The following is a 21,586-nucleotide window of genomic DNA, read 5'->3' on the forward strand; positions in this document are numbered from 1 at the left end:
ATGTGTTTTTAAGTATCATCTTTGATTTGATCACTAACAAATATTACCACTTTCCAGTTTTTAAAAAATAAGAAAAAGCTGCAGAAATTGACATAAAAGCCAGCTCCATCATTCTTCAAAGGAACAAAGTCATTCTTATAAGATCTTTCTTTTGCAAACTGCCTTTCCCACAAAGAAAAAAAAAATAGTTGAAGCTAATCCAACCATAATCTCCACTCCCACGAATCACTGCCCAATATCCGAGAGGGTCAACGTAACTGGGGCTGTTGCTGGGGGGTGAGAGGTCACACCTCAGAATGTCTAGTAAGATCGGATTATGGCCTCAAATGTCTTTAAACCAACAACTACAACATAGATAACAAACTGCATAAGGAAGAATATATGACACGAGTAGATGGGGTAGCAGACAAAATGTTCAAAAGCAATAGATGTATTATAAGGAAACCTACAAACCTGAGGTTGAATATATGTCAGAGAGGCTTTAGAAGATGCAGAGAGAGAAACATAAGTGGTTAGATTATGGAAATGTATGAATTATTACCTAGATGAAGGGAGGATAGTGACAACAGTCCCTAGATACACTCCAAGATGGGAACAGAGATAGGATGCTGTCCTGATGTTCAGCTATCTGGACATCAGCTGGTGGTGATGTTCCTTTAAAAAGCCAAGCCTCTAACTGTCCCAGGTTAAATGAGACCAAGGAGATGTGACAACTAATTGCAATGTGTGATCTTGAATAAGACAGTGGATCAGAAAAATATATATATATTAGTGAGATAATTGCAAAATTTAAGATTTGTAAAATAGATAATAATATTGTATCAGTGTGAATTTTCAGGTCTGATAATTGTACTGTGGTTATGTAAGACACTAACATTTAGGTTTTCTGGGTGGAAAGTATTCTGGAATTATTTGTAATATTTTTGTAACATTTTTATGTCAGAAATTATTTCAAAATAAAAAGTTTAAGAAAAACTCTTAATGAGCTAATGCAAACACACACACACAACCAGAGCCTCTGACAAATTCTTGACTTAACAAAATATCATCTTCCAGATGGAGGAAAAAACTAGAGAACTCTTAATCTGGACTTAATTCTGAATCAAACGAGCAACCAACTGGTGATAGAAACCTTAAAGGTGTGTGGAGGGAGGTGTGCGGTCTCCCTCACACCAATCTCCTCAGAGGAGACTGGGCAGTAGTTAACCTAGGCCACAAAAATGGAGGTTCCAAAAATGGAACTTCCAGAAAATATAAAATTATGTGTAGCATTAACAAATAGCAGGAAGAACAGTGACTTTAGAATAGAAAAGGTATAGAGAGTGGCAGGCATCTTCTATCTCTTCTCTGAGATAGAAGCACAGGTAGAAAGGCTGAAAGAGCACACACGTCTGTCAGGCAGAGACCCATATCCCTCAGGGAGCTTTTCTAAGCTGAGAACTCTTGCATTGGTTAGACATGGCAGCTCCTGTGGCTCCTTGAGATGGGGTGGGGTACTTCCTACTTGGGAGTTAGAAGGAACTTGGTAGCACTGAGGGAAATACAACAAGTTGTTGGCTGTTGTCAGAGAGATGCAGAGGATCTATGGGTTCCCTGTCAGATCACACGGCCTGGTGAATGAGGAGGACAGCCCAGGTGAGAGGTTAGGAGTATACATTTCGCTGCAACACCCTTTGTTACTCACTGCTCCAAATCTAAACAACAGTAGGAGAGCTGCTAGAAAATAGGATACACCAGCCAGGATAAAGGGGGAGAATCCTGATCAGTTAAGGAAAGAGCACAAGAGAAAATTAGGTTTGTACCTTGGGATTTTGGAAGCAGAACTGGGTAAAACAACTGGTATAATCCCAAGGCCAGAAACTCAAACAAGGAATACTACTACTTTACATGGCATGAATCATGTGCCAGACACCGTTCTAAGTACCTTACATACATTTTTGTATAAAGAAGGAGAAATATAAGTGGCCAATAAACATGAGAAAAGATTGTCAATCTCATTAGTAATCTGAGAAATGCAAATAAAAACAAAATACAATTTTCCACTCTCAGGTTGACACACACACACACATACATACACATACAGACTTATCACATGCAGAAGTGGCAAAGGTGTGGAGAAAATGGGCACCCTCATAAGTGACTGGAAGGATCACAATTTGGTGCTTTTTTGTGGGGCTATCTATTGGCAATATCTACTGGAATATTAAATGTGCATACCATTCAACCTAGCAATTCCACTAGATATGTATCCTAGAAAAATGTTCAAAATAGTAAATAGTGAAGTTCATACAAGGATTTCCAAGCCATTGTTCATAATGATGTCATAAAAAGCTGAAAACAACCTAAATGTAAAAGGCTAAAGGTCTAATAATCTATTACTAAAGCTATTATTATGTCAAAAATGCTACAAAACAGAAGCATTTATTTCTAGATATACATGTATAGGAGTAAACACACAGGAAACGCTCTGGAGGGAATTACACTACACTTTTAACTCTAGAGAGGGACTTCTCCCTCACATTAGAGCTGAGGATGGGAGGCTCTATAAACCCAGGCATGACTATGTAATTGCAACTCATGTCAATGACAAAGAAAAAGTCATTCTTTAGATGGCTAAAGAACAAATGAGACTCACAGGGACTCCCACCAGTAGGATTTTTATTTAATAACAAAATTAACATGCGCTAAGAAAAATTCAAGCAAATTAAGAAGGTTCAAAAAGTATCACAACTAATCCTATTCCCCAAAGGTTAAGCTAATATAGACAAAAATAATGGCAAAAGATTAAAGAAGTACATGTAATTAAAATTAAAATGAGGTGCTCAAGCCTATAAAGGTAGTGGTATGAAGATAAAATCAACAATGATCTGAGGCTTGCAAAAAATGCTAAAGACAATCAAAGGGGCCTTTGTGCTATATTTAGAACTGATAGATTAATAAAGAAGTGAGAATAATGAACAGGGGATTTCTGAACATCCTTAAAGGTAGGTGGGCACTATGGTCTAAATGAGTGTGCCTCCCCCGCAAAAAATTCATGTGTTGCAAACCTAATCACTAATGTGATGGTATCAAAAAGTAGGGCCTTAGGGGGTGATTAAGTCATGACAGCAGAGCCCTCATGAATGGGATGGGCACCCTCATGAAAGAAGCTCCAGAGATCTGCCCTGCCCCTTCCACTGTGTGAGGACAATGATAAAAGGTGCCATCTATGAATCAGAAAATAGGCCCTAACTAGACTAAATCTGATGGTGCCTTGATCTTGGATTTCCTAGACTCCAAAACTATAAGAAACAAATATGTATTTCTATACTACCCAGTTTATAGTATTTTGTGATAGCGGCCTGAATGGAATAAGACAGTAGGGAATCTTCAGGAACCAGTCTCAGGTAGGAAGTCATGCCAAGCCAGCCATACTTTAATATTCCTTAGGTTTATCTAATGATTTGACAAATATTTAGTGAACACCTACTGTGTGCCAGACACTATGCGCCAAAGCCACAAAGACAAACAAAAAAACAAACAACGCACATGTTCCTATCACAATCCAGGACAGGTGCAGTGGCTCACGCCTATAATCTCAGAACTTTGGGAGGCTGAGGCAGGCAGATCACTTGAGGCCAGGAGTTTGGGACCAGCCTGGTCAACATAGTGAAACCTCATCTCTACTAAAAATACAAAAGAAGATTAGCCAGGTGTGGTGGCACATGCCTTTAATACCAGCTACTCGAGAGGCTGAGGCAGGAGAATTGCTTGAACCTGGTAGGCAGAGGTTGTAGTGAGCTGAGATCCCACCACTGCACTCCAACCTGGGAAACAGAGTGAGACTCTGTCTCCAAAAAACAACAACAACAAAAACCCACCGCAATCACAATCCAGCAGGAGAACAGATATTAATCAAATATTCCCAGTAATCAGTGTATAATTCCTGGCTGAGTTAAGAGCTTCAAAGGAAGAGTGTCTAAATACATTTGCAAAGAAATGAAGAAGTGGGGTCTAGAGAGAGGATACAGGGAGTCCATGAACTTAGAGAGCGAGAACAAAAAAACTTTTATTTTCATTAATTTCTAAATGTATTGTTTCCTTCAAATATAAATGCAGGCAACACACCACAGAAGTGCCTGTGACTTTGTCACCAGTAGAAATCCACGTAGCATTACCATATAGGCAGACGACCCAAAATATCACTTACAGAAGTTATCACACCTGCCCAGATATCTTATTTCATGTTTATTCTATCATAAATGTTTTTAATACTTTGATAACTATATTTCTATATAATTTTTTCCTTTGTAACCATGCATTTTATTTTATACATGTAAAAGCATTATTCTGAGAAAGTATCTAAAAGCTTTACCTGATTGCCAAATGTATCCATGCACAAAAAATGTAATCTCTAAGCTAAATTCTGGTACAAGTAGGTAAATATGTGTCAAGATGAACCATAAAATCAAGGAATTCAGGTCTCAGGTAACGAAGGCAAATCAATCCCCCAAGAAATAATTTTGTCATCACCCTTCCCTTTAGTTTTGACTCTAGCTGTTTAACAAATACTTGCTGAATGCTTACTCTGCCAGCTGCTGTGCTGAGCAATGGGGAAAGTACAGCAAAAAAAAAAAAAAAAAAAAAAGACATTTCTATTAATGTGACCCATCCTCATCTTAATATCTTTACTACCCATCAAAGTGATTGCTGGACAATCTAAATATATTTGCTCAATATTGAAAGAAGAATGTCTAAGACCTGAGTAAGTGCCACCAACATATATAAGTCATAAGGCTCAAGCAAAAATTATCTGGCTATCAAAATTTCCATTTCTTAGAAAATTTCATCAACTCTCTAACATAAAACAATTTTACCTGACCTCTTTCTCTTTTTTCCAACCTTGTTAACTCAGGTTGGTTAATTAAATATTTCCTAATGTTCATGAGAAATTGTTCTTCTGAATAATCTAACCAAAGGGAATAAGGACATAAATGAGTATTATTAAATTTAAGACTTCAGCGCATTGATGTGATATCATATGCACCTATTATGAAGTCCACCTAAATAAAAGCACTCACATGACACAAAAATGAAGCTTGCAACTGGCTTCTAGATCCAGTTAGAGGAAAAGATACACAAACAAAATAATATGGGGGATATAATGTAATTTCCTAGCCATCGGGGGTGGGTGCGCATGGGAGACAGGGAAACAGAAACCACACTTGAAATTTCACTTTCAGATTCTTCACCCATTCACAGTATGTGACATTAAAAAGAAAGTTCACTATATCACTGATCATTGGAGAAATGCAAATCAAAACTACAATGAGACACCATCTCATACCAGTCAGAATGGCTATTACTAAAAAGTCAAAAAATAACAGATGCTGGTGAGGTTGTGGAGAAAAGAGAACACAATTTACACTGCAGATGGGAGTGTAAATTAGTTCAACCATTGTGGAAAGCAGTAATGCAATTCCTCAAAGAACTTAAAACAGAACTACCATTTGACCTAGCAATCCCATTGGGTATATACCCAATGGAATATAAATTCTCTTTTTTTTTTGAGACAGAGTCTTGCTCTATTGCCCAGGCTGGAGCGCTGTGGCACGATCTTGGCTCACTCCAAGCTTCGTCTCCTGGGTTCACGACATTCTCCTGCCTCAGCCTCCCAAGTAGCTGGGACTACAGGTGCCTGCCACTATGCCTGGCTAATTTTTGTATCTTTAGTAGAGACGGGGTTTCACCAGGTTAGCCAGGATGGTCTCGATCTCCTGACCTCATGATCCATCCACCTCAGCCTCCCAAAGTGCTGGGATTACAGGTGTGAGTCACTGCATCCGGCCAAATTCTTTTACCATAAAGACATATGCATGCATATGTTCACTGCAGCATTATTCACAATAGCAAAGACATGGAATCAACCTAAATGCCCATCAGTGGTAGGCTGGATAAAGAAAATGTGGTAAATATACACCACGGAATACTATGGAGCCATAAAAAAAAAAAAATGAGATCATGCCCCTGTGGGAACACAGATGGAGCTAGAGGCCATTATCCTTAGCAAACTAACACAGGAACAGAAATCAAATACCCTATGTTCTCACTTATAAGTGGGAGCTAAATGATGAGAACGCATGGACATACTGAGCCTACTTGAGAGTGGAAGGCAGGAGGAGGGAGAGGATCAGGAAAAATAATTATTGGGTACTAGGCTTAGTACTTGGGTGACAAAATAACCTGTACAACAAAACCCCGTGACACAAGTTTACTTACATAACAAACCTGCACATGTACCCCTGAACCTAAATGTTAAACAAAATTAAACAAATAAAAAGAAAGCTCAGAAAGGAGTAAGGCCTGCATCATCACACTATAGCCTAGCAAGCTCACCCGATACCTTCTTAACTATCCATACTTTTTCAATCACTTATTTTAACAAACAAAGAAAAACGCAAGTGTCAGCAGCAGACTGGTGAGTTGAGGTTAGCATACAACAGGATTATGAACTGCCAGGCCTGAGATGCATCACAGCAAAGGAGGCTAAAGATCACTTCCTTCTCCTCCAGTCATATCCTGAAAGTTCACACTGACTGCTAAATGGAATCACATTTTCCATACTATTGAAAGCAGTCCCTGTCCCGCACTCTGGTGAACTGGAACAAGGTGACTTGAGCTATCTAAGTGAATCAAGTAATTTAAACATAGACCTAGAAATAGAACCCAGGTATCCCAATATCTACCTTCCTCTCCAAAAAGACAACAGTAAGAACTAGCTTTAAATGATCCCTTTGCCATGTACAGGCATTTACATTTATGTTGATCCTTACAAAACAATCTTATGAGGTAGGGGTTATTATTATCACAATTTGCAGGGGAGGAAACCTGCTCAGAGAGACTGTCATTTTCCAATTTGAGAGTGCCAGTAAGCAGTGGAGTAGGATTTAAACTTGGGCTGCGTGAGTGCACATTCTTAACCACCATAACATTCTGCTTCTAATCCTGAGATCTCACCTTAACAGTCATCAATCTTATTTTTTCCTTTAAGCACTTCTCACAGCTCACTCTTTCAGATATTAGATGCGGAGCATAAAATGCAATGCAACTGCCCATTTATTCCAGGAGTTCCAGAAGGACTAGCGAGTTAGAGCTTGGGCACGGTAGAGAAAGGTGAGAGAAGACACATTTTGTTCAGCCCCAAAGTCCACAAAGACAAAAGCAGAAGATATCTTTAAAATGGAGGTGAGCGGAAGGAAGCAACATTGTCTTTTACTAGAGGAGTGGTTTTTCTTCAGCCTCTTTCTTCTTTTCCCTTCATCCACTGCAGTAGCCACAGCAGAGTAACTCCACTTAAAAATGAAAGGTTGATGCCATTCAACTGTGACTTCCTAATAATTCAGCAGCAATTTTTTGTGTGTTGCAGCAAAAATAGCACAGAACTGGAAGCTAAGAGACCTGAATTATCTATCCGAGATCAACCAATTACCAGCCTTTTTTAGGCAGTGTTCCTTCTTCCATAAATAAGGGTATGATATTGACTTACACATGGGCTTGCTTCTTCCTGCTCCACAGCTATGAGATCAAGCCATAAGAAATTGCCAATATCTGGCTATTTTTTACTACAAGAGTGGTGATTTCCTAATACACAGACTTACACACAATTGCTGACGCTAAAGTATCTGTTTCTTACCTTCTTAATCTAATTCCACATAATTCTAGCATCTGCCAACGTTCAAAACTTGTGGCTGTCAAAAGAAATTCAAGTACCAGCTCAAAGTGGAGAAATATTTAATTCAACTAAAGAATCCTTGAAATGTGAAGGAGGACTAATACATCTAAAATAAGGAGGTGCTATAAGCAGTTCCAGAAAGACACCACTAATCACAGCTAGGGGATATACGGAAATGCAGTTTTAAGAGGCTACGTAAGCCCTGAAGCTCTGGATCACCCCTAGTCCCACGGACTTCCTGAGCCCTCTTTTCCATAGTAGAGGGATATTAAATACTTTGGGTTGGGTGTGTATATGTTGGCAATGATGATGGGCTGATAGTGATTCTATTCTACTTTTAGCAAATACGCTTACCAGCAATATGCAACGAGAAAAGGAGAGACAACTTTAGTTATTAGAAACTCTCAAAAGAAAATCTGCTGTCTCTAAAATTTTCCTGAGTTGTGGTATTTATGCAGTTTGAACTAAGGTTTCCATGTCCAACTTAATATGAAAAGTCATCTGTTCCCAAGCCTTAGACAATGGCCACACAAAAGTAAAACAAAAGCTTATGCAGTTGCAACAGTGACCCTATTGTTTGTCAACCCAGATTTAACAGAAAGTGAAAAAATCCAGCAGAATCATTTCAAAGCTTTATCTGACTAGCTAACTTTGTTTTTTAAAGTTATAATTTCATACCATTATAAAAATAGTAGTATCCTATGAATCCTTTGCCCTACTTCTCCCCGTAATCCAATGATACCAGCTCTTAAAACTATAACATAGCATCAAAACCAGAAAATTGTCATTAGCACAATATTGTTAACTAGACTATACACTTCGTTCAAACTCCATCAGTTTTGACTTGCGTTCATCTGTGTGTGTGTAGGATTGTACAGAAGTATACACATATACTTTAGTGTAGTTTCTCATAACCACTTTAATATGATTTCATATAACTAACCACCAAGATTAAAACAAAGAACTATTTCATCACCACCAAGGGCTTCCTTGTGCTACCCGCTTTATAGTTGCTTCCTGCTTCCAACGTCCCTATACCCTAGAAATCACTATTCCGTTCTCCATTTCTAAAACTGTCACTTCAAAAATGTTACAAAATTAAAGCTTGTATTATATATGCTTTTTCGAGACTGGCCTTTTTCATTTAGCATAATGCTCCTAAGATGCACCCGGTTGTTATGTACCCATAGTTCATTTCTTTCCATTGCCGAACAGTATTCTATTGCATGGATGTACCAGTTTGTTTAACCACTCACCCATTAAAGGACATCTGTAGTACTTCCTGTTTCGAGCTGTTATGAATAAAGCTGCTGAGAGGGAGGTTTATGCATATAGGTTTTTGTGTGAACAGAAGTTTTCATTTCTCTGGATTAAATGCCCCAGAACAATTGCTGTGTCATAGAGCAACTGCAATATTTAGTTTTAGAAACTGCCAAGTGACTTGTCAGCATGGCTGTTTCATTTTACATTCCCACCAGCAATGTACAGAAGATCCAGCTTCTCTGCATCCTTGCCAGCATTCAGTATTTTCACTACTTTTGATTTTAGTCATTCTGGAAGGTGATAGTTCATAGTGGTTTTAGATTGCACTTCCCTAATGGCTAATGATATTGAACATCTTTTCCTGTGTTTATTTGCCATATCCTCTTTGGTAAAATGTCTCCTTGTGTCTTTTGCCTTTTTCCAATTGGACTGTTTCTCTTTAGCTGTTAAGTTTTGAGAGTTTTTATTTATTTATTCATTTATTTTTTATTTATTTATTTAATCCTAGATCTAAAAAGAACTAGATGTAAATAAGTTCCTTATCAGATATATGTTTTTGCAAATATTTTCTACCATTCTGTAGCCTGCCTTTTCATCCTCTTAACAGGGTCTTTCACACACAAAGCAAAAGTTTTTAACTTTGATGAAGAAAATTTTATCCATTTTTTTTATGGGTTGTGTATGCTTTCAGCATTGCATCTAAAAACTCTTCATCTAGTCCTAGATTCCACATATTCTTCTAAAAGTTTTAAAGTGTTATATTTTACATTTAAATCTATCATCCATTCTGAATTAAATTTTGTATAAGACATGAGGTTTAAGTCAAGGCTTTTTTTTTTTTTTTTTTTTTTGGCCTATGGATATTTTGTTTTAAAAAGCACCATTTCTCAAAAAAGCTATCCTTCCTCCATTGAACTGTTTTTGCACCTCTGTCAAAAATCAATTGGGCATATTTGTGTGCGTCTATTTCTGGATTCTTTATTCTGTTCCATTGATCTATGTGTCTATCCCTCTGTCAATACCACAGTCTTGATTACTGTCACTAAAAAGAAAGTCTTAAAATAGGGTAGAGAGACTACTTAGAATTCATTCTTCTTTTTTAAAATTGTTTTATCTATTTTGGTTTCTGTGCCTTTATATATAAATTTTAGAACAAGCTTGTCTGTATCTATAAGAAATCTTGCTGTGATTCTAATAGGAATTGCATTAAACCTATAATCATTTTGGGGAGAAATGACATCTTTACTATGTTGATTTTTCCAATCTATTAATGTCTCTCCATTTACTTAGATCCTCTTTCATTTCTTTCATCAGCAGTTTGTAATTTCCAACATACAGATCCTCTACATTTTAATTAGATTTATACCTAGTCACTTCATTTTTGGGGAGACTGACTATCAATGGTGTTATGCTTTTAACTTTGATCACCATATGATTATGGCTAATCTATAGAAATATGATTGATTTTGTGTATGTGTCCATCTTGTATCCTGTGACCTTGCTGAACTCACCTACTAATTATAGAAGGTGTGTGTGTGTGTGTGTGTGTGTGAGTGTGTGCATTCCTCAGGATTTTCTACATAGACAATTGTGTTATCTGAAAGTGGGGGCAGCTGTATACCTTTCTTTCCAATCTGTATGCCTGTTATATTACTTTCTTGCCCTACTGCACTGGTTAGGACTTCCAGTCCTCTGTTGAGTAAGAGTGGTAAGAGTGATAAGAGCAAACACCCTCAACTTGTTCCTAGTCTTAGGGGGAAAGCATTTAGTCTTTTACCCCAATTATCATGTTAGCAGTAAACTTGGCATTTCCACCCTTGGCCAAATATCAAAGAGGAAGTTTTCTGAACATAAAGTTTAAAGGAACATACATCTGAGAGTAAGTAGTATAATCTGCTTTTCTTGACTAGTGTCTACGTCCTTCCCTCATACAACAATGCTTTTTCTCTCACAGGAAGATGACCTTCCGCCACCATTTATACAGTTCCAGTGCAATAGGCACATGAGTAAGTTCTGGTCAATTCATCCATCCTAGCCTCTGGACCAAGTAGTTAGTCTAATAAAATCCAAATAAAGAACTTTTTTGGAATGATTAGATAAAAGTTCTCTTTCCACTAGACTTACAGATCAGGGATCAACAAACTATGTATGGCCCATGACCCAAATCAAGCCAGCCATCTGTTTTTGTAAATAAAGTTTTATTGAAACAAGGCTATACCTATTCATTTACATATTGTCCATGGCAGCTTTTTAGCCACAGCAGCAAAGTTAGTAGCTGCAACCGCGACCACATGGCCCACAAAGCCTAAAATACTATCTGGCCCAGTACAGAAAAAGGTTACTGCCCCCTGTTTTTAATAATAAGACGTAAGCTTGGAATGAATAGTAAGGAAGCATCTCACCACTCTATGAAAAGAACATGTTGGAAAATGAAGCCAATACAAAAGAGGAAACCAACTCCAAATATTATGTAAGTTCCCGGATTCAGATGAGCCACAGACTATTAGACTCCAGTATTTTTCAGTTACGTAACCCAGTAAGTCCAGCTTTTCCTCAAGTTTGAATTGAGTTTCCTACATTTGAATTAAAATAATTCAAATTTTAATTCAAATGTACTACATAAAATCCATAACACTTATTGTAGGAAGACAATTCTAATTTCTTCCTCTATTATATGTCCATCAACACCATAAAGACAGCATTTCTTTAGACTAAGATATGACTGTGTATTAAAAAAAAGTATGATTTAATGCCAAAACTAAATTTAACATTTAAAAATGAAATGTTGCAAAATCAACTGATTTGGGGCTCATTTAGCTTTTCTTTGTTTTTCAACCAACCATCCTAAGGTATTATTGGACAATGAAAGAACAAAAGAATAGAAACTAAAATTAACCCCCTCCAAAAACACAAAACAAAACAAACAAAAAACACCAACACCAAATAATCCATCAAAGAACAACTGAGATAGAAGTATAAAACAGAAGATAGTTGCCACTATTAACATCTCCCTGCAGTAAGGCAACCACACTAACACCGACTAGAGAAAGAGCTAACTAGAGAAATCCAAAGCTCCCACGGGGACAGATTTAACTAATTAGGGAGATGGTGATTAAAGCTGGAGCTGCTAATTGTCTACTGGCCATGTATCTCTAGTAATGTCCCCTAGAGGCTTTCAGCAACGGGAGACAAAATTAAGCCTAGTATTACTGTCAATTACACAGACATCATTTGTCTATATTTATCTCCCTCTTTAGGAAACTAAAAAGCACACAGAAGTGTGGTTTTCAGTGCAAGCTATATGTTCCTGTGAGGAAATAATTTTATATCATGTTTAGAAACAAAATTATTTTGTGTTTAAACTTGTTTTAATTTGTACATTCTGGAGCAAGAAGATGTTTCTTTCAACAGCACACTTTCCATCTGCAGAGGCCAGATGTTAATCTACAGGAAAACTGAAGTGGTTAGTAAGAAGACCAATTATACACAGAGAACAAATATCTAAGTGGTGGGGGGAGAGGACGGGGAGGCTTAAAATGGAATTAATTGGTGAGGCAGTTTTAGAACTCCAGCTTATTGGGGGCAGGGGGAGAGATGGTAGTGGGTTTGGGGTTTTTTTGTTGCTGTAATTTGGCTTTTTTTGCCCATACCAAGAATAGAATGCCATACAGGATTGTTCTTCCTGGGCATTTCCTTCCCTCTGAGTTGAAGAATCATTCCAGGGAGTGAGTGAAAGTACTGTAAAAATGAACTGAGAATTCTGAGAAGGCAATTTGAAATTTTACCTCCATTAAAGATGAAAACTGAGTATGTCTAGGATTAGACATGGGTCAAATTCCAGCTTTGCCACTAGGATGGAGACTGCCAACTACTCACAGTATTATCCTTTCTCCTCTTCTTCTCTGAAATAATAACACGCCCAGGGTCCTGGCAGGTCCCATGACTGCCTATGTACAGCCTAGGTTTCCCAGCCTGCTCTGCAGGTAGATGTGGCTGTACCATTATGTTTGAGCCAATGGAAGTGTCGTGTGCATCTTCTGGGTCCTTCAAAATGCTTTCATCCTCATTTTCTGGCTTGAAAATGGCAATGACTGGACCAATGTGGGAAGCCGTGGGCTGAGGATAGCAGAATGACCCTACTAGGCATGGACTCCTCCCTTCTTGGCTCTAAGAGAGAAATACACTTGTCTATCTTACATAAACCACTGTACTTCAGAGTCTCTCTGTTATAGCAATCTAGCCTGTACCCTACTAATATAGCCATTTACTATCTGTGTGACTTGGGGCAACTTATTTAACCTCTCTAAGCCTCAGTTTCCTCATCTATAAAATGGAATCACAGCACTTATTTCATTAAGTGCTAAGAGAAATAAACAGGTTAAGAGATGTAATGTGCTCAATCCTGTGCCTAACATGCAAAATAATGTGCTCAACAAATGGTAGATAATGCTAGCAAAAAGAAAGATCTACTTGAGAAGCTTCTTTCAAAGGCCTTTGACATCAAGCAGCTATTGTGCCCATAAAGCCTCAAAGGTAGAAATGTGTATCTGGTTTTGAGGGTTCCTACGGGTACCAACATATTCAGAGACAATCAGAGCTATCTTATATTTTAGCCCAGGAGAAGAACTAGGATTAAACAATGCTTAATTATAGTTTAGCAAACTGTGCCTAAATCATTAGTTATTTAAATCTTTAAGAGACCTTGCTCTATATATTATTAAATGTCATACAATACTAGCTATTTCTTTATGCTTAGTTGACTGCGTCCCAAGTTTGTATAAAATACGGCTGAGTAGAAAGGTACATAACTATGTTGCCAGACCACCTCACCAAGGGAAGTGAGAAAGAGACACACAAATCAGCTGGCATTATCCAGCTTCATGCAAAGAGTTCTATAGTCAGTGGAGCCCATGGCCTACATCTTCCTTGTACACATTTCCTCCCTTTGGTGTAAGCATCAATTATTGGCCCTCTGGCACTGTAGATTCTTTTTCTCTTTTGTTGGTGGCACATGGTTAGACTGTACTCTTACGATTTCTGCAACCTTGAGATTTGCTGACTAATGGGGTTGAGATCCTTGGAACTAAGATAAGACGACTACAATGATTCCAGGGCTCTTACGGATTTTACACGTCACAAGATATGGAACAACTATGAGATTACATCACCCAGCTGAGGCCAGCATTGCTGAAATAGCAGCAGTGATCATATTACCAGGCTCACCTCCCTCCATCCACCCTGATAATGTCCCACTGCTTATAAGGGGAGGTAAGTTACTATGGGAGGCTGAACCAGAAGTCAGTGATAAAAGATGGAAGTTCTGGTGTAATTCTATGCAGAAGCCATGCCTTAGGACAGAGAGGTCAAAGCTCAAGAACTATATACAGAAGCAATATCAATATCCACAAACATAAACCTAGGAATAAAAAACTACCTCTGGTACATTGGTTTCAAGAACCCAAGGCTTTAGAACAACAGCAAAAATCACTGCACTAGGAAAGCAACAAACAACTCAGGGCCTTCATTCTTGCTGTACTTCCCTGAATTGTTACTTACAGGTTCCCGGCCATCCATGGCTTCCATCCAGAGCCTCCGGTCCTCTTCCGACAATGCTTGCATGGTGATAACCCCTGGCCTGCAGAGAAAGGAGGGACATGGATATGAAACCAGTGCCACATGTAGAGAGGTTGGTGAAGGCGAATCTTAAACATCCACTCAAAAGAGTCAGTGGTTGCTAGGGTTAATGACACAAAGAGGGGTACAACACTCGGCTTTACTAAGCCACCTTCTAGTCTCAGAAAAGATGGCCCAAATTCCTCTCAGTCAGCCCATCTCCCTCAGAGAGGCAGAAACACAGAAGATATGACCCTATTTTACAGGTAAGGGACATAGAGGAGTTAAATGATTCCTTTAGACACTGTTCAGTTCCTTGAAATCTTATTCATTTCAAGACCTCAAAATGCTTAACAGAGTATGATACTCACAATAGAAATGAAATAAACATTTGTGGAAGTGAATGGAATTACTGGACTCAAGACAAAAAAGAGGAGAAAACATCCAAGCTGGAGGCACGCTTGTCTCCTAATATCTAGTCCACTGCTTCTAAATTGCTTCAGACATGGAGAAGTTTTATGGTGGTCATCATCTTGGTAGTTACGATTAAATGTGCACAGTCTTTTTAAAAAATGAATACTTAATCATATCAGGTGCTAAGTGCTTTACATGCATGAGATCATTTCACTCACTGAAATCGGCTTGCTCCCTAAACCTGAGCACAAGCCCTCCAGAAGACATGCACACAAGATCAAATGGGTTTTGTTCAGTTCCCATCACAAATGATACTCCACAAGAAAAAGAGACTGCACCATAAAAATGACCTTGGGAGAAGAGGCTGAAAGCCCTCTACGCTCATTAAAGCAGGAGTTATTCATTTAAGGTGAAGATAATTCCCAGAGTGTCCCCAAACCACCTCCTCCTCTCCCTCAAATGTATGTGGATTTTTCTGTAGAAACAATTCATATTGTCCGTCAAATTCTCAGAGAGAACTGCAACCCTCAAAAAGTTAAGAATTGCTAGTTAAAAACCATCCTCTTTAAAATCTGAGACAGCCTAAAAAGGAGGAAGAGGTCCACTGAGCAAGAACTAAAGTCTGATTCCTGTCTGAGTGCACAAACACTGCGAATGATCATACAACAATACGGTATGAAAACTACACAGGATGAGCAACACCCTTAGCAGCACAAGCCTGGGCCCCATAAGCACCCAAGCCTGATCATTCTCACCCGCTCATCATCTCTGCTTCTGGCTTATAGCTATAGTTCCAACGAATATGCTAAACCTATTTGTTTACCATAATTTAAAAGTCACATTTGATTCTTTTCATTAATCATCCCTCAACATCCCCTTAGAAAAAACTTCAGAGCTGTGGGCATGTAAATACAGATGGGTTGGGGATACAAGGGGCATGGGGTAGGGGTGTGAATGTGTGAGGGTATAAACGTGTGTGGGGTCGAGAGAGACAGAGAGAGAGGGAAAGCATGCAAACAAGCAAGAGAAGGGAGTGAGAGAACAAGCAAGAGACAGAAAGGGGAGTGGGGGTGTATGTGGGTGAGAGGAGGGGTAGGCAGCTAGATGGGTGGGCGTGTTGATGACGGTGGAACACTGATCCCAAGAAGAGGGTCATTCCCGTGAAGGTCACACTGGGACTGGCACCATAATACAAAGATAACTCAGAGGATGGAATAACTCTCCTCTCCATGAGCATCTTCCAGGACTCTGCCTCCTCTTCTCAGAAATTCTCATTCTCAGACCCAACCAAGTGCCCACTTCCCACCATCAGCCCATTCAGTGTGCCAGAGTCAGTGGGTATCTGCAGACAGCTGACAGTTGTGGCTCCAGAGAACTGACCCTGTGGCTTGAGGGCACGATGGACTGATTCTACCCTTCCACCTTTCTCTAAAGACCAAGTACGACATCTTAATAGCTTTGAAACAAAAAGCCTCTGCAGTTACTGTCTATTGCAGAACTCTCAAGTCCCCGGTTCTGGGTCTTTCAGTGTTGCTGTAGCTGCTGTTTCTGTATCACCTGCTTCAGAATCAGACATTCCCTTAACATGGAGACTCCAGCCCAGCTCCACTCCACTCAATCTGAACTGGGCTGTGCCTGGGAACTTGGATTTTAACCAACTCCCCAGGTGATCTTGATGCAGAGTTAAGTTTGAGGCCCACACCCTGGGCTGTCCACTCCATCCCCACTCTTTTCCTTCCTGTTCCCCCTGCCCTAGAATGCAAAGTTACCCTCCTTTCTGCAGTGAGGTCAAGGAGCCAACATGTCTCTAGTTCGTTTCCTGCTAGTGGCCCACCAGCAAACAGTGAGATCACAAGAGCTGTCTACATACCACGGTCTCAGGGGCTCACAGATATTACATCAACTTCATGGCACACAGTGTGAGATTTCCACCCCGAGCCACAAAGAGGAAGTTTGACAACCTCAGAGGCTGTGAAGGGTGGGCCACTCGGCCTTGGTAACCAGGAAAGTCAACAGGATTTGTTTTCATTCCAAGAAGAAATATCGAAATACAAGTTCTTTTCCACATGTAGTCTTGTTCTCTTTTGCAGGGGGAGTGGGGTAGGGGACAGATTCACATGTCTTGCATGTGAATTTCCAAGAACAAAGGTAAAAAGGGTGAACTATCTTTATTCTGGAGTAAAACCGTAACTTCTTTCCACATTTACCTTCCTCATGCCCTACTAATAACTATCCCTCAAAACAAAATAAAACAAGCAAAACCCTCAACGACCCTCCACACTTTGCATGTCAGTCCCTATAAAATAGCATACTTTGAGACCTCCTCTTACAGGATGTCAATTTAGTTCATGTTTGAAATGCATGTGGTTCTTCACAGCAAAAAAAATGGGCAGGGCTGGGGAGACAGAGGAGAGAGAGATTAAAAGTAGGAGGACAGGTCGGGCACAGTGGCCAATGCCTATAATCCCAGCACTTTGGGAGGCCGATGTGGGTGGATCACGAGGTCAAGAGATCAAGACAATCCTGACCAACACAGTGAAACCCCATCTCTACTAAAAAATACAAAAATTAGCTGGGCATGGTGGCACGCGCCTGTAGTCCCAGCTACTCGGGAGGCTGAGGCAGGAGAATCGCTTGAACCCGGGAGGTGGAGGTTGCAGTGAGCCGAGATAACGCCACTGCACTCCAGCCTGGCAACAGGGCGAGACTCCGTCTCAAAATAAAAAAAGTAGGAGGATAATATGGAACGAGGAAGGGAACATATAAAACAATGAAAGAGAAATGGAGTAAATGATCAGAGCTCTTTTTACCTCTACGAAGAATTGTGAGCCTATTAGACTCACTACAATAAAAGAACAGTAATAAGTATAACCCAGCAGTATGTGCCAGTTGCTGTGCTAAGCACTGTATATAAATTAATTCACCTAATCTTCACAGCTACATCATGAGAAAAGTATATTCTTATTATTCTCCTATAGCAGATGAGAAAACCAAGGCTCAGAGAGGTTAAGTATCTTGTCCACAATCACAGAGCTGCCAAGACACAGAGCCAGGATGTGAACACAAGCAGTCCAACCCTTAACTCTTGTGCATAATGCCATGGCAAATGTGATGGCACCGCAGCCCCCAGAGAGCTCATATTGACCACCCAAGTCCTCTGGTGTCAAAATCAGCCATGCACTTCTGCAAGCGCCTTAGTGAGCTCCTGCATGGGATTAAATAAGATTGAATGATAAAGAGCTCTGTAAAAACCTAACGTGCTTCATAAATATGAGGGCTTACAACACTACTCTAGGCGAACAGCTAATCCAAAACAAGAATCCAACAGCATCCAGAGTAACTGGGGCTTGCTTTCTATAGCAGTGGTTCTCCATGTTTTATCTGTCTTAAAAATACTCAAGAGATGGAAAGGCAATTAGTTTTTCTTAAAAAAGAACACAAAAAGTCCTAATCATAAAGAAAACATATTGAAAAAATTGGACTTCACCAAAATGAAGAACTTACACTCATCAAAAGATGAATTTAATTACTTAATTACTTTCATTTTTAAAAAAGTCAAACCAGAGTGAGAGAAGATATTTGTAATATCTATCTCCTACAAGACTCATATCAAGAATATGTAAAGAATGCCTAAAAATAAATAAGAAAAAATGAACCACCCAATACAATAAATACTTGAATAAGCACTTCATAAAAGAGGACATCCAAATGGCCAATAAGGCTAAGAAACAGAGCCCAAACTGATTACTTATCAGGGAAATGTGATTAAAACCACAATGAGATGTAACAAGCACCCTCCTGAATAGAGGGCATTAAAAGGCCACCAATAACCAGAACTGGCAAAAAATGTAGAGTAACTGGGACTCTCATACATCGCTGGTGGGAGAATAAGTTGATGGAACTACTTTGGCAATATCTACTAGAACTAAACATACACCTGCCCTATGACCTAGCAATTATACCTCCACATATATACTCAAGAGAATTGAGTACATATGTCCACCAAAAGGTACATTCAAGAATACCTGCAGTTTTATTTAGAATAGCCAAAAATTGCAAAAATAACAACAAATAAATACCCATTGATAAATGGATAAACTGTTGTATATTTGAACAATGGGACACCATACAACAATTTTTTAAAAAAGAATCAACTACTGCTACATGCAACAACATGAATGAATCTCAGAGATATAACGATGAGGGAAAGAAGCCAGACACAAAAGACTATGTGACTGTGTGACTCCACTTCTATGATGTTCAAATACTTGCAAAATTCATCTATGGCAACAGAAGTCAGAAGAGTGATTTTTTTTTTTTTTTTTTTTTGAAAAAGAGATATGGGCAACGACTGAAAAGCGGCACAAGGGTATCTCCTGGAGTGACAGAAACATTCTATATCTTCATCTGGGTGGTTACACAGTTGTGTGTGTATAAAAAGTTATTAAAATATAGACTTTGGATTCATGCATTTTACTGTGATTACACCTCAGTAAAAATTGTTTTAAATACCCAAGAGCTATGACTTCTCATCAATAACTTAGGCTCACTAGTTATTCTGACTCTAGTGCTTCCTAGATGTATAACCATAGCAGACTAGCAATTGAACTATTCTGTGCTACTCTTATTATCTATGTTTTAAAGAACAGTAGCATACAGCAGTTCAATTACTTGTCTCCCAGCGTTATCACAATTATACCTCAGGGCATGCTGGGAAGGTTACATGAGAAGTGTGTGCGGCATTTCAAAGTGTCAGGCACACGGTGAATGCTCCAAAAATTAGTTGTAATCACAGGGGCAGGTAGAGGTGGGGTGAGCGGGAACAGGATGGTAAATATGGGGTAGGGTTAAAATTACCACTGCAGAAGGGCAGGTGTGTATAGTTTCAAAAGGAAAAGAAACAACCCACAGGTGCTAATGACGTGTGTGAGTCCCACTCCCAACATGCGCATATACAGCACTGAAATTCATGCCTCTACCACAAAGCACACAGGGCTGAGGGCTGAAGGGACACACCTGCGCTGACATAATGGCCATTTCCTTTTTCCTCCTGAGTAACGCAACAAAGTGGCCTACCACTCCCTTTTAAAATTAACATCTGATAACTAATAAGAACAGAGAAGGGGTCTTTGGCAAATTCTAAAAAATATGTCAAGGAGCTCCCTCCACCTGCCAGATGAGAGAAGGAGTAAATGACTTAAAAATCCTCTGTAGCGCTCAACCCTGAGAATCCCCTTAAAATACAGCACTTCCTCTTCACTCTGAATATGTCCTTAGTGCTATATCTGGATCTGCTTGAGAATCATGAACGAGAATCTGGAATTTTCTCTAAGCTGGCACCTCACCTCTCACACTGTAGGAGCCATGGACAAAATAGCTCTCCATCTATCACAGGGCAAGTTGCTACCCAACACCATATCTCTCCAACCCTGGCCCCCAAAAACAGCCCATGGAAATAAATATATGGTTTAGCAACACATTCAGGATCCTGGGACCACTGGCTATATCAACTCATAGCCTGCTCACCAGCCAAGAGCAAAGAGAATTACAACCAGCCCCGATTCCAGGGTTACTCGACAGCTTTCCTACTCTAATCTTATTCCTGAATCTGAGTCAACAATAGTGATCTCAGTGGTTTGGCAATTTACCCACGTCCTATTGGACAAGGAAAAGCTATTACTAACTCCACCCCACTGAAACAAAAACACTCAGAATTTACCAGTACCGTTCTTTCTAAATCAACCTACAAAGATCTAGGGTTTATTCATTCATAAGACTACAAATCTTCTGTTGGCAAGAGTTCATTCCCCAACTTCCATCCACACTACTGTATATTTAAGGGTCAAATTCAAAGAAGACGAGCTGAGGCACCCACAGGAACACACAGTCTCAAAGCCTTTGTCTGAAACCTGCCCACTACGCTTATATAAGACGACAAAGGGGAATGATAAGGAATGGAGCATGAGCTGTCATCCACTTGCAAGAAGAGTTTTGCAAGTGCCAGGGAGGGGAAGTGGTCCTTTGTTTCTGAAGTGCTACTGGGAAAATGAATTCCTAACAGTTCCTGGACAATGTAATGGTTCTGGTTCAGAAGAGCTTCATTTACACAAAGATATGGCCAAAGCCATACAGAATAATATTGGAGAATGACACTTTTTCCATGTCTGTTTACGAGATTACAGACCCAAATGTCTGCAGAGACTAGGTAAGTAAGCAAAATGAGGGAAACTGGATAAGAAATTCTTTAATCCAAGGAAAACAGGCTTGGTCTTATGTTGCTCTTGGTTTTTCTCTTTTTCAGTTTTACTTTCAGATAGAAACAAAGAACAAAGAATTATCTCCCCTCTGGGGGAGAAACAACAGTGCTAGTGCAAAGCAAAAAGCTGTCACTTGTCTTCATAGGGGAGGTGGGCAACAGGGCATGGTGGGGACTGTGGCAGAACAGACAGCACACACCCCACCTAAAGGAAGTATCTGTCATTCAGCTCAACCGGCAGCTGGCATGTGGGAAGGCATGATCAGCAATTAAAGATTTTTCCAGTTTTAAAATGTTGCCTCAAACACTATTCAAGCCAAACCACGCAT

At 39.5% G+C, this 21,586-nt stretch overlaps 1 protein-coding gene across 6 annotated transcripts in view; it reads right to left on the minus strand.

Annotated features, from left to right (window-relative positions):
* ARHGAP26 (Rho GTPase activating protein 26) overlaps window positions 1-21,586 on the minus strand; it is a 466,537-nt gene that overhangs the window by 291,357 nt on the left and 153,594 nt on the right. For all 6 annotated transcript variants that reach the window (XR_004430020.1, XM_033180801.1, XM_033180796.1 and 3 more), the window contains exon 11: window positions 14,531-14,609. Coding sequence is in view for 5 of the 6 variants with exons in the window: in XM_033180801.1 (XP_033036692.1) it covers window positions 14,531-14,609 (79 nt within the window). In the remaining variant the exon portion in view is untranslated. The remainder of the gene's footprint in view (window positions 1-14,530; window positions 14,610-21,586) is intronic.

Source organism: Trachypithecus francoisi, unplaced genomic scaffold (assembly GCF_009764315.1).
Source record: "Trachypithecus francoisi isolate TF-2019V2 unplaced genomic scaffold, Tfra_2.0 Lachesis_group2, whole genome shotgun sequence".
Lineage (NCBI taxonomy): Eukaryota > Metazoa > Chordata > Mammalia > Primates > Cercopithecidae > Trachypithecus > Trachypithecus francoisi.